Source organism: Diaphorina citri, unplaced genomic scaffold (assembly GCF_000475195.1).
Source record: "Diaphorina citri unplaced genomic scaffold, Diaci psyllid genome assembly version 1.1 scaffold306, whole genome shotgun sequence".
NCBI lineage: Eukaryota > Metazoa > Arthropoda > Insecta > Hemiptera > Psyllidae > Diaphorina > Diaphorina citri.
This window is the reverse complement of record NW_007377741.1, coordinates 199016-217651: the sequence shown is the minus strand read 5'-3', so window position 1 is coordinate 217651 and position 18636 is coordinate 199016. Positions and strand designations below refer to the sequence as shown.

The 18636-nt window shown below is 40.7% G+C and overlaps 1 protein-coding gene across 1 annotated transcript in view; it reads left to right on the top strand.

Moving 5' to 3' along the window:
* LOC103507351 (ubiquitin carboxyl-terminal hydrolase puf-like) overlaps window positions 1-18636 on the top strand; it is a 49059-nt gene that overhangs the window by 17198 nt on the left and 13225 nt on the right. Inside the window, exons 21-41 of the mRNA XM_026822234.1 lie at window positions 240-497; window positions 681-992; window positions 1436-1529; window positions 1862-2139; window positions 2604-2765; window positions 3316-3488; window positions 3796-3962; window positions 4382-4623; window positions 5318-5385; window positions 5893-6059; window positions 6330-6443; window positions 6487-6600; window positions 6644-6757; window positions 6802-6915; window positions 6960-7201; window positions 7603-7765; window positions 8377-8521; window positions 9167-9348; window positions 10003-10135; window positions 10736-10769; window positions 18260-18349. Of these exons, the coding sequence (XP_026678035.1) occupies window positions 240-497; window positions 681-992; window positions 1436-1529; window positions 1862-2139; window positions 2604-2765; window positions 3316-3488; window positions 3796-3962; window positions 4382-4623; window positions 5318-5385; window positions 5893-6059; window positions 6330-6443; window positions 6487-6600; window positions 6644-6757; window positions 6802-6915; window positions 6960-7201; window positions 7603-7765; window positions 8377-8521; window positions 9167-9348; window positions 10003-10135; window positions 10736-10769; window positions 18260-18349 (3366 nt within the window). The remainder of the gene's footprint in view (window positions 1-239; window positions 498-680; window positions 993-1435; window positions 1530-1861; window positions 2140-2603; window positions 2766-3315; window positions 3489-3795; window positions 3963-4381; window positions 4624-5317; window positions 5386-5892; window positions 6060-6329; window positions 6444-6486; window positions 6601-6643; window positions 6758-6801; window positions 6916-6959; window positions 7202-7602; window positions 7766-8376; window positions 8522-9166; window positions 9349-10002; window positions 10136-10735; window positions 10770-18259; window positions 18350-18636) is intronic.

Sequence of the window (18636 nt, the reverse complement as noted above, 5' to 3'; positions counted from 1 at the left end):
ATGTCCCTACTTCTCTCCTGGTCCCAGTCATGTCCCCACGTGCGTGAAGCCCTCATCTCCTCGCATGAGTTATTAGTTATAACATTTGTTTATTAACACTTCTCTCCCTCAGGTTGTCCACTACGTGATGTCCCTACTTCTCTCCTGGTCCCAGTCATGTCCCCACGTGCGTGAAGCCCTCATCTCCTCGCATGAGTTATTAGTTATAACATTTGTTTATTAACACTTCTCTCCCTCAGGTTGTCCACTACGTAATGTCCCTACTTCTCTCCTGGTCCCAGTCATGTCCCCACGTGCGTGAAGCCCTTATCTCCTCGCACGAGTTTCCGGCGTGGCTCCATCGCCTTGTGCTGGAAGATCCGGAGCCCGGGGTCCGTCGCGAGGCGTGCTCGGCGCTGTATCGCCTGGTGTTGGGTTCCCCTGTGGTGGCGCCCTTGTTCAATCTACTGGTGGGCTTTCTGGGCGCTGCGGAATCTATGACACCTCAGTCCGCACAGGTAATATTTCCTCAGTGGTGTAGTTAACGTTATGGACTTTGGATATCCAGATTGTTGGTTCGAGTCCCAGTCAAATTAGAAAATTTATCGAGATGTCTTGAGTTTGGAGCGACATTTGATCAGTGATTAGTGTGTGAATGAGTAAGAGATTAAATTGATCTCGTTTTTGTATGAAAAATAAAGACTCCGGTTCAACCTCACTTCTACTTCTTCTCAGGTCCGCGATCCCCATACCCCTGGGACTATTGGCCCACCGAAGACGAACGTTCCGACACAGGCTACGTGGGTCTGACCAACCTGGGGGCCACCTGCTACCTGGCGTCCTGCCTGCAACACCTGTTCCTCATGAGTCAGGCACGACGGTCGATATTAGCGACGCGTGTGGAACCGGGGCGCGACACGAAGCATGCGGACACGCTGCGCGAACTGCAGAAGATGTTCGCCTATCTGGCCGAGAGCGAACGGAAAGCGTACAATCCGCGGTCGTTTTGTAAGGTAAGATCAAACCACGCTTTTATTATGATTATTATGACTGGACTTTGGTCAATTGAAAGCAAAAAACTGCCTTTACAACTACAAAAATATAGGTATTTGCTTACCATTGGTATTGGTGTAAGTAGGGCCGTTGGCAATAATAAACGCCCGATAACACTGGGTTAAATCTTTTCGTGACTTTCCCTATAATAATCTAGAAGAGTCATAGACTTTTTACAAAGGCCAGGGTTCTTTTAGAACTGACCTCTTTGGGTGTTGTGATTATCCCCGAGAAGTGAAGCAGTCGTTTGTGAGAGGCAGCACCAAATACCAACCTTTGTAATATAGTGGTCAGCGCAGTAGAATTCGGATCTGGAGGATGGTGGTTCGATTCCAAGCCAAGTCATAATATGAAGCATGGATGTTTTAACACATTTATAATTCCCATTCTATTTCTTCACCAGGCATACACGATGGATCATCAGCCTCTACTAGTCAAGGGTACCATGGAGAACTATGTGACTCTACACAGTAGACTGCTTGCTCAACATAAACCTGGTAAGTTAATGAGAAACCTTGGTAAGTTCTGTTTCGTACAAGCCCACCCTGAGACTTATACGAACCTTAGTAAGCTCGGGCTGAAAATTTTTCTCTTTTTTCGAGTTTCCTGAAACATAAAACAGGGCAAAATTAATATTATCTTTTTTAACTAGCAGGTTGTCCGTGCTTCACCGAAAAATAGTCCAACCAAATTTCAGCTTTCTAGGTGTTTGGGTTCTGGAGCTAGAATGATCAGTGATTAGTGTGTGAATGAGTAAGAGATTAAATTGATCTCGTTTTTGTATGAAAAATAAAGACTCCGGTTCAACCTCACTTCGACTTCTTCTCAGGTCCGCGATCCCCATACCCCTGGGACTACTGGCCCACCGAAGACGAACGTTCCGACACAGGCTACGTGGGTCTGACCAACCTGGGCGCCACCTGTTATCTGGCCTCCTGCCTGCAACACCTGTTCCTCATGAGTCAGGCGCGACGGTCGATATTAGCGACGCGTGTGGAACCGGGGCGCGACACGAAGCATGCCGACACGCTGCGCGAACTGCAGAAGATGTTCGCCTATCTGGCCGAGAGCGAGCGGAAAGCGTACAACCCGCGGTCATTTTGTAAGGTAAGGGCAACTCATACTTGTTTTTACTAGTTGACCTTCGTCATTTTAAGTTTAAAAAAAAGGAATTTTAATTGGGTTGAGCATAAATGCTTGTCACAAATGTCGTTCCCCACTTAATACACTACCCTAAATTTTATGACATGACTTGGACTCGAACCACCAACCTCTAGATTCAAAGTACACCATGCTCTCCACTCAACTACTACTGGTTCGTCGATTTCAGTAAAAAGAAAGAAACTGCCTTTACAACAACAAAAATATATTTCCTTACCAACTTTTAAGTGGCAGGGTTCTCCTGGAGAAGCTCTTCCACCCAACCACCATTCTCATACCAACTTCTGTATTACATTTCTTAGTACAGTAGAATTCGGATCTGGATGTTGGTGGTTCGATTCCAAGCCAAGTCCTAAAATTAATCAAGGACGTTTAACGCATTTGTAATCCCCATTCTATTTCCTCGCCAGGCATACACAATGGATCATCAGCCTCTGAACACAGGCGAACAGAAGGACATGGCAGAATTCTTCATAGACCTGGTATCCAAACTGGAAGAGATGACCCCAGAGCTGAAAACCCTGGTGAAGACATTGTTTGGAGGCGTTCTGAGTAACAATGTGGTGTCCTTGGTAAGTAATAATCTTCTTCTTTCTAGCCTTTTCCTACTTAAATAGGTCGGCGTAAATAATACTAACATGGTACAAAACACAATATTTAAACTCAAAGAGCAAAGGCACTCTCTACCATTCAACCCTGTACAAGTGTACAGCCTATGAGAGGAATCCCCTCTCATTTGTCAATAGACTCCTCGCTGGTGTAGTAGTTCAGATGCTGGCCTGGTAAACAGGAGGGTGTGAGTTCAATTCTAATCAAGATGTGGAATTTTGCCCTCATGATAGTCGATTGTATTTATTTATTTATTTTTATTTTTTTTACCCTTGGCTATAGAGGTGGGAATTTGGTATGAAACTCGTAAGGCTACTTACTTAATTGTTTCTCATCCGACATGAGTTTCGCCAACTTTGTAGGCTTTCGTCGTAAGGGCTATATGGTCTGACCAAACCGATCCTCAAAAAAAAAAAAAGCAAATACTCGTGTCACAGATGGAGGACAAAGTTGTTGATAAACTTCCCGTGTATCAGCGCACTAATGTTAAGCTACGTCCGGTCTGTTTCGCAGGACTGTGACCACGTAAGTCGCACCCTGGAAGAGTTCTACACCGTACGCTGTCAGGTAGCAGACATGCGGAATCTGTACGAAAGTCTGGACGAGGTCACGCTAAAGGATACCCTGGAGGGGGATAATATGTACACGTGCTCTCAATGTGGACGCAAAGTGAGAGCGGAGAAGAGGTGAGTAGCCGAAATCGGGAAATTTTTACCTTCAAAAAGTAGTGATATCCCCCAACAAAAACCGAAGTGTAAGAGAATAGTTCTGCCAAGAAAAAAAAAGGTAAAAGTGTTTAACATGTAATTGTTAAAGCCTTGCAATCTAGGGTTAATGTTAAAACCATAGGACATGTTATGTTCATATTATGCAAACTTTATGTTCGTCAATTTTTTGTCCAACTTTGTTTAATTTTAAACTAGACTTTGTAGAAACTGTTAACAAAAAGATCCTTTTTTTACCCAGATTTCTCATTCGAATTTTGTCCTCCAGGGCGTGTTTCAAGAAGTTACCCCACATCCTGTGTTTCAACACTATGAGGTATACGTTCAATATGGTGACTATGTTGAAGGAGAAAGTTAACACTCATTTCTCGTTTCCTATGAGACTGGACATGAGTGGATATGTGGAGAAACATTTGATGCCACAACATTATCAGGGTGAGTGAAGAAATAGTCTGAATCTAATAAAGTTAGATGGAGAAATATTTTTAAACTTAGCTCATTACAATTATCCCTGAAGAAAAAGAGCAGCTAATAAATTAAATATGCAAATTGCGCCAGTGAAAAAAGAAGCTCGAAAATATTAGCTACTTCAACTTATTGATCTGATTGTGATTCGACTCTAAAATCAAAGACTTTGAATTTGGTACAACTTTTATAGAACTTGCTCACTTTGGCCTTTTTTTTACCCAACTCTATCTAAATTAAAAAGTTGATAAAGCACGAAAGCAGCAAAAGTCCTTATCTTTTTTTAAGTGTTCTAACGCTAACCACATAACCATCCCCCAGGAATATATGGTCCATTGTACTTCAAAGATTTTTTTGCACTCTACCTAACCATTCGTTTTCCCCTACAGAAGAGAAGCTGAAGAGCGAGGCGCGAGGGGAGGGCGAAGTGGGAGGGGAAGGAGGAGAGGATTTCAATGAGAACTACGAGTATGAGCTGATAGGCGTGACGGTTCACACTGGGACGGCAGACGGCGGACATTACTATTCGTTCATACGGGATCGGGACAAGTGGCTGCTGTTTAACGACGCGGAGGTGAAACATTTCGACTCGTCCCAGCTGGCGGCGGAGTGTTTTGGTGGTGAAATGACGGTAAGCTTCACCCCCTTATTTTAGCCTAACTAAAAAAACAAACTAAAAAAACACACACACAGTTCAGTAAATTACGAGTAAAATTTCATTACCACTCTACGCTAACGCATCGTTTTTCCCCTACAGAAGAGAACTGAAGGCGAGGCGCGAAGGGAGGAGAAGTGGAGGGAAGGAGGAGGAGGATTTCAATGAGAACTACGAGTATGAAGCTGATAGGCGTGACGCGTTCACACTGGGACGACAGACGGCACATTACATTCGTTCATACGGGATCGGGACAAGTGGCTGCTGTTTAACGACGCGAGAGTGCAACATTTCGACTCGTCCAGTGCTTCGGTGGGGAAATGACGGTAAGTTTTACCCTCATTTTTTATCCTTCTCATTTAGACGAAAAAAAAAAAAAAAAAAAAAAAACACACACTTAGTTCAGTAAACTATGAAATCTATGAGTAAAATACCGTTACCTCCCTTGTTGATGTGGATCAAGACTACCATCGCCTGTTGATGTGGGTCAAGACTACTATCGCCTGGCAACCAGTAAGGCGTGGGTTTAATCCCTGCCAAGGTATAGAATTCTATCTTCTTTTAGAATTTGATTAGCCTATTGCTGTGATAAAGGAACTCTTTACCATTGGAATAAAGGAGTACATTGGAATAAAGGAGTAAAAGTAGTTACTTCTTTCCAATAAGGGAGGATACCCTGGAGGGGGATAATATGTACACGTGCTCTCAGTGTGGACGCAAAGTGAGAGCGGAGAAAAGGTGAGTAGCCGAAATCGGGGAAATTTTTACCTTCAAAAAGTAGTGATATCCCCCAACTAAAACCGAAGTGTAAGAGAATAGTTCTACCAAGAAAAAAAAACGGTAAAAGTGTTTGACATGTAATTGTTAAAGCCTTGCAATCTAGGGTTAATGTTAAAACCATAGGACATGTTATGTTCATATTATGCAAACTTTATGTTCGTCAATTTTTTGACTTTTTTCTGGACTAAAAAACTCAACATAAAATACTAAATCCGGTAGTTAATTCAACTTTGTTTAATTTTAAACTAGATTTCGTAGAAACTGTTAACAAAAAAATCCTTCTTAAAGCCTTGCAATCTAGGGTTAATGTTAAAACCATAGGACATGTTATGTTCATATTATGCAAACTTTATGTTCGTCAATTTTTTGTTCAACTTTGTTTAATTTTAAACTAGACTTTGTAGAAACTGTTAACAAAAAGATCCTTTTTTTACCCAGATTTCTCATTTGAATTTTGTCCTCCAGGGCGTGTTTCAAGAAGTTACCTCACATCCTGTGTTTCAACACTATGAGGTATACGTTCAATATGGTGACTATGTTGAAGGAGAAAGTTAACACTCATTTCTCGTTTCCTATGAGACTGGACATGAGTGGATATGTGGAGAAACATTTGATGCCACAACATTATCAGGGTGAGTGAAGAAATAATCTGAATCCAATAAAGTTAGATGGAGAAATATTTTTAAACTTAGCTCATTACAATTGTCCCCGAAGAAAAAGAGCAGCTAATAAATTAAATATGCAAATCGCGCCAGTGAAAAAAGAAGCTCGAGAATATTAGCTACTTCAACTTGTTGATCTGATTGTGATTCGACTCTGAAATCAAAGACTTTGGATTTGGTTCCCATTGTACTTCAAAGTTTTTTTTTGCACGCTACCTAACGCTTCGTTTTCCCCTACAGAAGAGAAGCTGAAGAGCGAGGCGCGAGGGGAGGGCGAAGTGGGAGGGGAAGGAGGAGAGGATTTCAATGAGAACTACGAGTATGAGCTGATAGACGTGTCCATTGTACTTCAAAGTTTTTTTTTGCACGCTACCTAACGCTTCGTTTTCCCCTACAGAAGAGAAGCTGAAGAGCGAGGCGCGAGGGGAGGGCGAAGTGGGAGGGGAAGGAGGAGAGGATTTCAATGAGAACTACGAGTATGAGCTGATAGACGTGTCCATTGTACTTCAAAGTTTTTTTTTGCACGCTACCTAACGCTTCGTTTTCCCCTACAGAAGAGAAGCTGAAGAGCGAGGCGCGAGGGGAGGGCGAAGTGGGAGGGGAAGGAGGAGAGGATTTCAATGAGAACTACGAGTATGAGCTGATAGACGTGTCCATTGTACTTCAAAGTTTTTTTTTGCACGCTACCTAACGCTTCGTTTTTCCCCTACAGAAGAGAAGCTGAAGAGCGAGGCGCGAGGGGAGGGCGAAGTGGGAGGGGAAGGAGGAGAGGATTTCAATGAGAACTACGAGTATGAGCTGATAGACGTGTCCATTGTACTTCAAAGTTTTTTTTTGCACGCTACCTAACGCTTCGTTTTTCCCCTACAGAAGAGAAGCTGAAGAGCGAGGCGCGAGGGGAGGGCGAAGTGGGAGGGGAAGGAGGAGAGGATTTCAATGAGAACTACGAGTATGAGCTGATAGGCGTGACGGTTCACACTGGGACAGCAGACGGCGGACATTACTATTCGTTCATACGGGATCGGGACAAGTGGCTGCTGTTTAACGACGCGGAGGTGAAACATTTCGACTCGTCCCAGCTGGCGGCGGAGTGTTTTGGTGGTGAAATGACGGTAAGCTTCACCCCCTTATTCTAGCCTTCTCATTCAGACGAACTAAAAAAACACACACACACACAGTTCAGTAAACTATGAAATCTATGAGTTAAATACCGTTACCTCCCTTGTTGATGTGGATCAAGACGCTCGCCTGATAACCAGTAAGGCGTGGGTTCAATCCCTGCCAAAGTATAGAATTCTATCTTCTTTTAGAATTTGATAGTAGCCTATTGCTGTGATAAAGGAACTCTTTACCATTGGAATAAAGGAGTACTTTTGTGTAAAAGTAGTTACTTGTTTTCGATACAATCCAATAAGGAACCAGTTACAGTTAATCGATGGCACCCTTAAACCCTTTATCTCAGTGATTTCTACAGTTAATATACCCTAACTTTTTTTGTTCTGATATTTTGCAGAGTAAAACATACGACTCTGTGAACGACAAATTTATGGAGCTGAATTTCGAGAAGACAAACAGCGCCTATATGTTATTCTATGAGTGGGTGGGGAAGGAGGCGGGGGAACAGAGAGGGGGAGGAGCCAATGGACAGAGAGGGGGCGGGGCTATCAAAGCCGAAGGTAAGGATATATCAAAGCACACCAGAGTACTGCAGAATTTGAGAATCACTGACTAGGGCCTTAATATTATTAAGGAAGTTGATTTTTTAACAAATTAACATCAATAAAATTTCTTTATGAATTAATCCCTGTAAGCACTTGAGTACTTTAATTTTATCAGGTCTAGAATTTTCTTTTAAATTTGGTCTTTGGCAATGCCGCCACTTTTAGCTACTTGATTTTCTGCACCAGACTAAAATTTTAGTCTTTTCTTCGGCTTTTAAGGGTCCCATTTTACCTAGGACATGACTTCTGGGGTCAAGTGGATTGGAACACATCACATGCCTTTAGACACAGTCCATTTGTCAAGGGTCTAGGATTACCTTGCCCTTGGGATCAAGTTAATTTGAAGAAACCATTTACTGATGAAAATTTGTAATAAAACAATAAGTTGAATAATTTAATTCAAAGTTGTCTTTCTTTTTTATTTATGATGAAGTTTCCATTTATTAGTTATTCGGTACAAATCTCTCATTTAATAAATATTCAACAAATGGTATATCCATCCGTAAAAGCCGCAGCTTGTGCATTTATTTTACCTAATATCTTTAATGGTATATCTTTTTTTCCAGGAGCAGGATCTACTAGTGAAATGGAAGTGGATCCTGAACCTTCGAGTCCTCCGTTCAGTCTAAGTCCAGAACTGGAAGAGTGGATCTGGAAGGACAACATGATGTTCCTTCAGGATAAGAACATCTTTGAACACACGTATTTCCAGTAAGTAGTAACCATCGAATTGAAAGAAGTGGGAACGTAGATTTTTGTTCCTAGTTAAAGAAGTTTACCTACCCATCTCATTTATAATCAAACATTATTTGTTATCCACTGTAGTGACTGTCCATTAATGGCTGAAGAGTAGGAAGGATTTGGGACCTCAGGAATTTTACATAAATGTACCAAAATATAGTGATATCCCCCAGAAAAACCTCAATGTTCTAAAATCTTTCTGCAAAAAAAAAGCCTTGTTCCTGGCACTGGGTAGACCTATCCTTTTTTTTTTTTTTTTTTTTTTTAAAAAAAAGTAATTTCCCCCTTTAAAACCCTGGAGCCCTTTTCTTTTTTTTTTTTTTTTTTTTTTTTTCAAAATAAAGTGATATCCCCCATTAAAACCTCTTTGTACGAAAATCTTTCTGCCAAGAAAAAAAATCTCGTTCATAGCACTGTCATAGATACCCTTTCGTTCTTCAGAATATTTTTATATCCTCGTAAAAACCTCTGGACTAAAATCATTCTACCATAAAATAAAAAAATCTAGCTACCCTTTTGTTTTTCAAATTATAGTGATACCTCCGACAAAAACCTCTTTGTACTTGAATTTTTCTGCCAAGAAAAAATCTAATTTCTTCGCCTCGCCCCCTTCAGGTTCATGTGGCAAATGTGTGGCTACATCCCACAAACCCTCTCGGAAGACCCCACCTCCATGACTCTCATGACGGCAGAACTATCGACCACCTTCTTTCTCGAGACATTCATCCACTCGAAGGAGAAGCCCACCATGGTACAATGGGTGGAACTGCTTACCAAACAGTTCAATGCTTCTCAAGGTAACGATTAGGCGATGTTAAAGCCTAAGCCTTAGGCCCTAAGGCATTCTATTCCACCTAACCATTTATGTACAGTCGTTCAATTCATCTGAGGTAAACTTCAACTGGAAGCTTTAAAAAATAATAATAACTTTGTTAGGTTAGACACACTAAACCTTTAGATTATTGTCCTTTTCTGTGTCCCTATTGGTTGTAGGAATAGGAATGCCAGAAATAATATCTTAGCTAGAAATGAAGCCACCCCTTCCTATTTACCAGGCAAGCGTCTTAACCACTATTCCACCAAGGTAGATTAACAAGTACAAAAAAAACTTCACACTGATCAGAGAAGAGTAGCGTTAGGGCATTCTATTCCACCTAACCATTTATGTACAGTCGTTCAATTCATCTGAGGTAAACTTCAACTGGAAGCTTTAAAAAATAATAATAATAATAATAACTTTGTTAGGTTAGACACACTAAACCTTTAGATCATTGTCCTTTTCTGTGTCCCTATTGGTTGTAGGAATAGGAATGCCAGAAATAATATCTTAGCTAGAAATGAACCCACGCCCTTCCTATTTACCAGGCATTTCATTTCATTATTTCATAGTTCATATTCATACTGAAATTTTTCGGCGGAACAGACATTTAACAAAACGCTTATTTCCCTAGCTGCTGGTGAATGGTTTCTCAAACATATGGTAGCAAGCAACTGGTGGCCAATACAGATTCTTATCCGATGTCCTAACCAGATGATACGACAAATGTTTCAACGTCTTTGCTTTCATGTAATACAGAAGTTGAGGTAAGTGGAAATGTTTCCTGTGCTATCAGGTGGTGGTTGTAGACAGGGCTAGGCTAAGCTTGATAGCCCTGTGTATAGTGTGTAAATTGAGGTTGTGTATAACCACAACCTCAATCTACAATTCAGTTTCATGTTAATATCGACCAAGTACTGCTTGGATTTTTTCCCCCTAATATAACAGAAGTTGAGGTAAGTGGAAATGTTTCCTGTGCTATCAGGTGGTGGTTGTAGACAGGGCTAGGCTAAGCTTGATAGCCCTGTGTATGGTGTGTAAATTGAGGTCGTGTATAACCACAACCTCAATCTACAATTCTGTTTCATGTTAATATCGACCAAGTACTGCTTGGATTTTTTCCCCCTAATATAAAAAAAAAAAATGGAAATGTGTTCTTTTTAGAGGTTTGATAGAGGGAACTGTAACAACGGAGGTATTATCGTCTCGAAATCGAAGACAGAAGGACTAGATAGGAGAAAGCCAACCATTGCTGGAACGAACCTTACCTGTTTAGGATAAAGTTTGTCCCGCGCGAGAATCGAACAATCGGTCTTTTAGAATTCACTTTTAAATTTGTTCCTTATTTTAACCCTCTATGTTCTCAGGGAAAGCCACGCCCCTCTATTTCTCAAGTCCGACCTACTTGAGGTAGGGGGCGTGGCATCTATGTATTGAGGGGCGGTGCTTAGTAGCTTGAGACACGCGTTCAGTACCTGCAATCAAGGACGGTAATGGGTTAAACTATTTACATGAAAACAAACTATTGTGATTAACTCTTGTTAATCCATATTATTCCTAAGTAATAAAAAGTTACCACAAGAAAACTCAGACTAATAAGGGTTCAGAATTTCAGATACGTTCCATGACAGATAAGGTTCGTTCTCGGAACAGCTGGTTTTCTCGTCTCCCGCCCTCATTTTCTCCTCGTTTACGGCATGTTAGGACCTCCGTCGTTATAATTGCCCTCTCATCATCAAATCTCAAGTCGTTCCAGAAATGGGTCGACTGTGAAAAAAGCCTCTCCACCATGTTCTAAAATTTTCTTCATATATTACAGTTGTTGGATCTAAACCTCTTTTTTCAATGTCTTTATGGATAATTGCCTCTGTCAAACCTATTTTTTTTCTCTTTATCCTGAACAGACTCGTTTTCTCTTCGATTTCAGGACGATAGAACCCTCCGTTGAGATTTTGATAGTTACATAGTGGTATCTCAATCTCTCTCAAACGACGAGTTAAATTTGCCTTACCATGTGGAGTATCCGTTGAGTTTCGGGCACCAGAGCGGCTTCCTTGTGAGGAGAGGTAAAGCCTCGTGCAGACCGATAGCCTTGACGAAAATGAGTATTCGGTACGAGGGATACCAGGAGGTAGGCAGCAGCTGTAACCAAACCATAATGTATTGTTGTGAACGGGAATAAATATTAGTGGTTCACTGAACTTACTCAATAATAAGGCCCATACGGGCGCCAAAAAGTAGAATTGGGCACTAATTTCGTTAAAATCGAATGAGTCGTTCCAGCGACAGCTATGAACAAATAATTTCTTGAATCGGAGAGCAACCTCCGTGGCCGAGTGTGTATCACACTAGGCTTGCACGCTGGTCCCGGATTCGACTACCAACCGGGTCGATTTTTTTTTGTTCTTGTGCTTGGAGATCAGGGTGCACTCAGCCTTGTGAAAACAATTGAGTAGCTACTTCAAGCGAGTAGAGACCAGTGGCGGCATGACAAGTGAATGAAACGAGCGATGATAAATTTGATGATTGAGTAAATGAAGGACTTGTAATACTGTGATAACCACGAAGTTGTGAGTCTATTGCTTCACCACAAATAATTCATGATTATTTGTAAATGAAATACTAAATTGTCGAGTTACATGTCCTGCGTTACCATGTTTATTAGAATGCTGCTGTCTTTGGTAAGTGACCTGTTTGACCCAAGCGCTCAACTTTATTCAGAATCAGTAATCGCATATTGGAAACTGTAGAATAACTTTAATAAATGACAAAAAGAAAAAAAAATCCTGCTCGAACAGGGCTTGGAAATCCTTTTACTCCAGCAGTAGACTATTAAAATTATTCAAAGAAATTATATTTGGTAAGAAATTCCATATTTCAGCTGGGATTATGTGGGACATAAATGATATGTAACAGCTAACACACTTGGGACGTGTAGAAACAGGGCCCCGTTCTATTAAGAACTGTGCACTTTGCATTTCACACTTGGCAAAGGCCCAACTGTAATATTACAATGCCCATTTAACCAATCATTACTATCGAAAGGACATTCTTATTTATTGTAAAAGAAAATAACCATTACTGTCTCTTTTCTGTTTCAGTTGGAACACGGAGCCAAAGCTCATTTGAAACATCTCACCGAATACTTCTCTCTCCTCTATGACTTCAGTAAGATGGGGGAAGAAGAGTCTCAATTCCTGATAGCAGTGCATGCTATATCTCTTATGGTTAACTTTTATCTGGGACCCAAGAGTAATGAGTTTGTAAGTACCATTCTAGACGGATTTAAGTTGAATTTTAGCCGGGTGAAAGTAGGGTTTTAGCGGGATATAAGAAGGATTCTAGCTGGATATACGTACGATTTTAGCTGGATATAAGTAGGATACTAGTCGGATATAAGTATGATTTTAGCCGAGATAGAAGAAGGGTTTTAGCGGGATATAAGAAGGATTAGTAAGATGAGTGAAGAATAGTCTCAATTCCTGATAGCAGTGCATGCTATTTCTCTTATGGTCAACTTTTATCTGGGACCCAAGACCCAAGAGTAATGAGTTAGTAAGTACGATTCTAACAGAATATTAGTAAGATTTTAGCCTGGTGAAAGTAGGGTTTTAGCGGGATATAAGAAGGATTCTAGCTGGATATACGTACGATTTGTAACGAGATATACCAAGGATGTATTGGATAGAAGTATGTAGATAGAAGAAGTATTGGATAGAAGATAGAAGCCTGGATAGAAGTATGATTCTATCGAGATATAAGTAGGATTCAAGCGGGATATAAGAAGGATTTTAGCTGGATGTAAGAAGAATACTAGTCCGATCTAAGTTGTATCCTAACTGGATATAAATAGGATTCTAGCCGGATATAAGTAGGATTCAAGCTGGATATAAGTATAATTCCAGTGGGATATAAGTAGGATTTTAGCGGGATATAAGAATATAATCTAATATATATCGACACAGGGAGAAGATGAGGTTCCGCGTTTGGTGCAGGTTGATGCATTCCTTGATTTGTTGATAGAGGAACGGGAACCCCTGCGAAGTAAGTAGGAACAAGCGACGTATTTATCCTCGGACGGATAGCGATGGAATTTTATCCTCAATATAATTTGAGAATTTGACCACAATAATAGTAGTAGCCTGCTGCTGGAGTAAAGGGACTTTTCAGTCCTATTCGAGCAGTATAAATAAGCACTATTATTATTATTATTCTATACCAACTGTTACTGAGGGGGAAAAATTAAATTCTCAAACAGGATCATAACTTACCATCAGTTTCTCATTGCGAGTCATGGAGAAATAGTTGAGTACGGTAAAATACTGCACTAGTCTACTTGAGGTAGGGGGCGTGGCATCTATGTATTGAGGGGCGGTGCTTAGTAGCTTGAGACACGCGTTCAGTACCTGCAATCAAGGACCGTGATGGGTTAAACAATTTACATGAAAACAAACTATTGTGATTAACTCTTGTTAACCCATGGGTTAAACAATTTACATGAAAACAAACTATGATTAACTCTTGTTAACCCATGGGTTAAACAATTTACATGAAAACAAACTATTGTGATTAACTCTTGTTAACTCATATTATTCCTAAGTAGTAAAAAGTTACAAGAAAACTCAGACTAATAAGGGTTCAGAATTTCAGATACGTTCCATAACAGATAAGGTTCGTTCTCGGAACAGCTGGTTTTCTCGTCTCCCGTCCTCATTTTCTCCTCGATTACGGCATGTTAGGACCTCCGTCGTTATAATTGCCCTCTCATCATCAAATCTCAAGTCGTTCCAGAAATGGGTCGACTGTGAACAAAGCCTCTCCACCATGTTCTATCTTTAAACTTTTCTTCATTTATTACAGTTGTTGGATCTAAACCTCTTTTTTCAATGTTTTTCTGGATCATGTCTTTATGGATAATTGCCTCTGTCAAACCTATTTTTCTCTTTATCCTGAACAGACTCCTTTTCTCTTCGATTTCAGGACGATAGAAACCTCCGTTGAGATTTTGATAGTTACATAGTGGTATCTCAATCTCTCTCAAACGACGAATTTGAGAATTTGACCACAATAATAGTAGTAGCCTACTGCTGGAGTAAAGGGGCTTTTCAGTCCTATGCGAGCAGTATAAATAAGCACTTTTATTATTATTATTATTATTTATATCAGTCTTCCAATGGGATCCGAAGGACAGGAGGAGTCTTATAGAATCTAAGAGAGACAGAAGGGCCACTTCTTTCTTCACATAAAGGATATCCCTCTCTAGTCAGCGAGCGAACTCGGCAGAGGTCATGGGATCCCTACTTGGTTCCTCCAACTTAGGAGAAGTTTTTTTTTCTTAAGTAATTTAGTTTTATAAATATACTACCATTCCTTTCTTCATACAATCAGTAAATTTCCTAATGATGAATTGCTGGGATTTCAATGGGACCCGAAAACCAACGGCGAACCCTTTTAACACAGAATTCACCTATCGCAGTGTACTTTGGATCTGGAAGTTGATGGTTAGAGTCCAAGTATACTCATAAAATTTAGCCAGGTGTACTTAATCGAGGAACGATATTTGCGATCGAAATATCGGAACAAAAAAGTTAGGGTATATTAACTGTAGAAATCACTGAGATAAAGGGTTTAAGGGTGCCATCGATTAACTGTAACTGGTTCCTTATTGGATTGTATCGAAAACAAGTAACTACTTTTACACAAAAGTACTCCTTTATTCCAATGGTATAGAGTTCCTTTATCACAGCAATAGACTACTATAAAATTCTAAAAAAAGATAGAATTCTATACCTTGGCAGGGATTGAACCCACGCCTTACTGGTTATCAGGCGAGCGTCTTGATCCACATCAACAAGGGAGGTAACGGTATTTAACTCATAGATTTCATAGTTTACTGAACTGTGTGTGTGTGTGTTTTTTTAGTTCGTCTGAATGAGAAGGCTAGAATAAGGGGGTGAAGCTTACCGTCATTTCACCACCAAAACACTCCGCCGCCAGCTGGGACGAGTCGAAATGTTTCACCTCCGCGTCGTTAAACAGCAGCCACTTGTCCCGATCCCGTATGAACGAATAGTAATGTCCGCCGTCTGCCGTCCCAGTGTGAACCGTCACGCCTATCAGCTCATACTCGTAGTTCTCATTGAAATCCTCTCCTCCTTCCCCTCCCACTTCGCCCTCCCCTCGCGCCTCGCTCTTCAGCTTCTCTTCTGTAGGGGAAAAACGAAGCGTTAGGTAGCGTGCAAAAAAATAATAGAAAGTAAAAATCTTTGAAGTACAATGGACAATTGGACACGCCTATCAGCTCATACTCGTAGTTCTCATTGAAATCCTCTCCTCCTTCCCCTCCCACTTCGCCCTCCCCTCGCGCCTCGCTCTTCAGCTTCTCTTCTGTAGGGGAAAACGAATGGTTAGGTAGAGTGCAAAAAAATCTTTGAAGTACAATGGACCATATATTCCTGGGGGATGGTTATGTGGTTAGCGTTAGAACACTTAAAAAAAGAGCGCCTCGCTCTTCAGCTTCTCTTCTGTAGGGGAAAACGAATGGTTAGGTAGAGTGCAAAAAAATCTTTGAAGTACAATGGACCATATCTTCCTGGGGGATGGTTATATGGTTAGCGTTAGAACACTTAAAACAAGATACTTAAGGACTTTTGCTGCTTTCGTGCTTTATCAACTTTTTAAATTTAGATAGAGTTAGGTAAAAAAAAGGCCCATGTGAGCAAGTACTATAAAAGTTGTACCAAATCCAAAGTCTCTGATTTTACAGTCGAATCACAATCAGATCAATAAGTTGAAGTAGCTAATATTTTCGAGCTTCTTTTTTCACTGGCGCAATTTGCATATTTAATTTATTAGCTGCTCTTTTTCTTCAGGGATAATTGTAATGAGCTAAGTTTAAAAATATTTCTCCATCTAACTTTATTGGCTTCGGACTCTTTCTTCACTCACCCTGATAATGTTGTGGCATCAAATGTTTCTCCACATATCCACTCATGTCCAGTCTCATAGGAAACGAGAAATGAGTGTTAACTTTCTCCTTCAACATAGTCACCATATTGAACGTATACCTCATAGTGTTGAAACACAGGATGTGGGGTAACTTCTTGAAACACGCCCTGGAGGACAAAATTCAAATGAGAAATCTGGGTAAAAGAAGGATTTTTTTGTTAACAGTTTCTACGAAATCTAGTTTAAAATTAAACAAAGTTGAATTAACTACCGGATTTAGTATTTTATGTTGAGTTTTTTAGTCCAGAAAAAAGTCAAAAAATTGACGAACATAAAGTTTGCATAATATGAACATAACATGTCCTATGGTTTTAACATTAACCCTAGATTGCAAGGCTTTAACAATTACATGTCAAACACTTTTACCGTTTTTTTTTCTTGGCAGAACTATTTTCTTACACTTCGGTTTTAGTTGGGGGATATCACTACTTTTTGAAGGTAAAAATTTCTGCCAAGAAAAAATTCTAAATTCTTCCCCTCTTCTGTTCAGGTTCATGTGGCAAATGTGTGGCTACATCCCACAAACCCTCTCGGAAGATCCCACCTCCATGACTCTCATGACGGCAGAACTGTCGACCACCTTCTTTCTGGAGACGTTCATCCACTCGAAGGAGAAACCCACCATGGTGTGTCGAGTTAAAACTCATGACATGACAAAAAGGCGCTCTAGTAAATAATATGACATCTAGGGAGACCGGAACCTTCTACAATCTACACTCACCTGTACGCACGCGCTGGTTATTGCTAGCGATGAGAAAGCGTTCTGGCCAAGTGTCCAGGGATTGAAGTACGAAGGCATGAGCCAGCTTATTCCTTGGTACCTGAGAACATGAAAACGTCGAGCGATTAACGTACCTAACAACATTTAAATTTATTTTTATACATTTTTCAAGGGTGTTAAGGTGTGTCCAAACATAGTCGACCAGCCGTCGATCGACGAGGTGAATCTATGTTATCGAGGCAGTGTGAACGGTTCAGTCGACGTCGATCGACGGCCGGTGAACTATGTGTGGCTGTGGATACATCTTTAAACGTCACTGTATATCTGTTTAGCCAGTAGATATGATGTCAATTTAGAAATGAAATTAATAATTTTCAATCCTGAAGCCGTATCGTTTCCTTCTTTCCAAACAATATCTGCTAAGGTGATTAGTGAAGGGGGTTTTACCCTCTATTCGGTGATAAGCTATCCGCCTCCTCGAATTGAACACACCCAACGAAAGGTGATTAAAAGCCTGACCAAAAAATTCAAGGGTCTCCCTATCTTCCTCGCCTTTTCCCATGTTCAGATGGGGTCGGCCTTTGTCGTTGGCCTCTCAATCAGCTTTAGAGTGATCGCTTTGAGGCCAACTGGTTTTGGCTGAACAAAATTTTCCGAGTGGATGTCCATCGCACTCAACCTTCGTTATTGATATAGCATAAGTTTATAGTCCCTCAGACAGACATATTCTATTCTATTCTATTCCTTTAAAAAACTTACCTGTACACTGAGCCAGTCTAGTGTCGCCTGGGGTGCATACTCGGCCGCCTCCCAGATCCGGGACAGAATGGCCTGACTAAAACATGGGGTACCCGAGTCAGGCCCGCTTCCCCCGCCCTCGGTCAATAGGGTGAACATCTTGAAGAATGGGGTACAAGCCTGGGGGAAGAAAAAAAGGGAAATTAGTAGAAGCCCATTATAGATTAAAGTCCAGGAAAAAAAAGCCCTATAGAGGTTTGCTGGAATCAAATCTTGTAGTTCTGGACTTTGGCTTGATGAGACAGTGTCTTGAAGAGGGGGGTCCTAACGAATAACGGCAAAGATATTCGTTGGGACTTAGAAACCCTCATTCAGAACACTACCCCCTAGCTCTATGCCAAAATTCAGAATATGCAAGTCCGATGCCAAAGAAGCCAACACTGATCTCTCAGAGAAGGACAGAATGGGCTACATGTCCTGCGTTACCATGTTTATTAGAATGCTGCTGTCTTTGGTAAGTGACCTGTTTGACCCAAGCGCTCAACTTTATTCAGAATCAATAATCGCATATTGGAAACTCTAGAATAACTTTAATAAATGACAAAAAAAAATCCTGCTCGAACAGGGCTTGGAAATCCTTTGACTCCAGCAGTAGGCTATTAAAATTGTTCAAAGAAATTATATTTGGTAAGAAATTCCATATCTCAGCTGGGATTATGTGGGACATAAATGATATGTAACAGCTAACACACTTGAAACGTGTAGAAGCAGGGTCCCGTTCTATTAAGAACTGTGCACTTT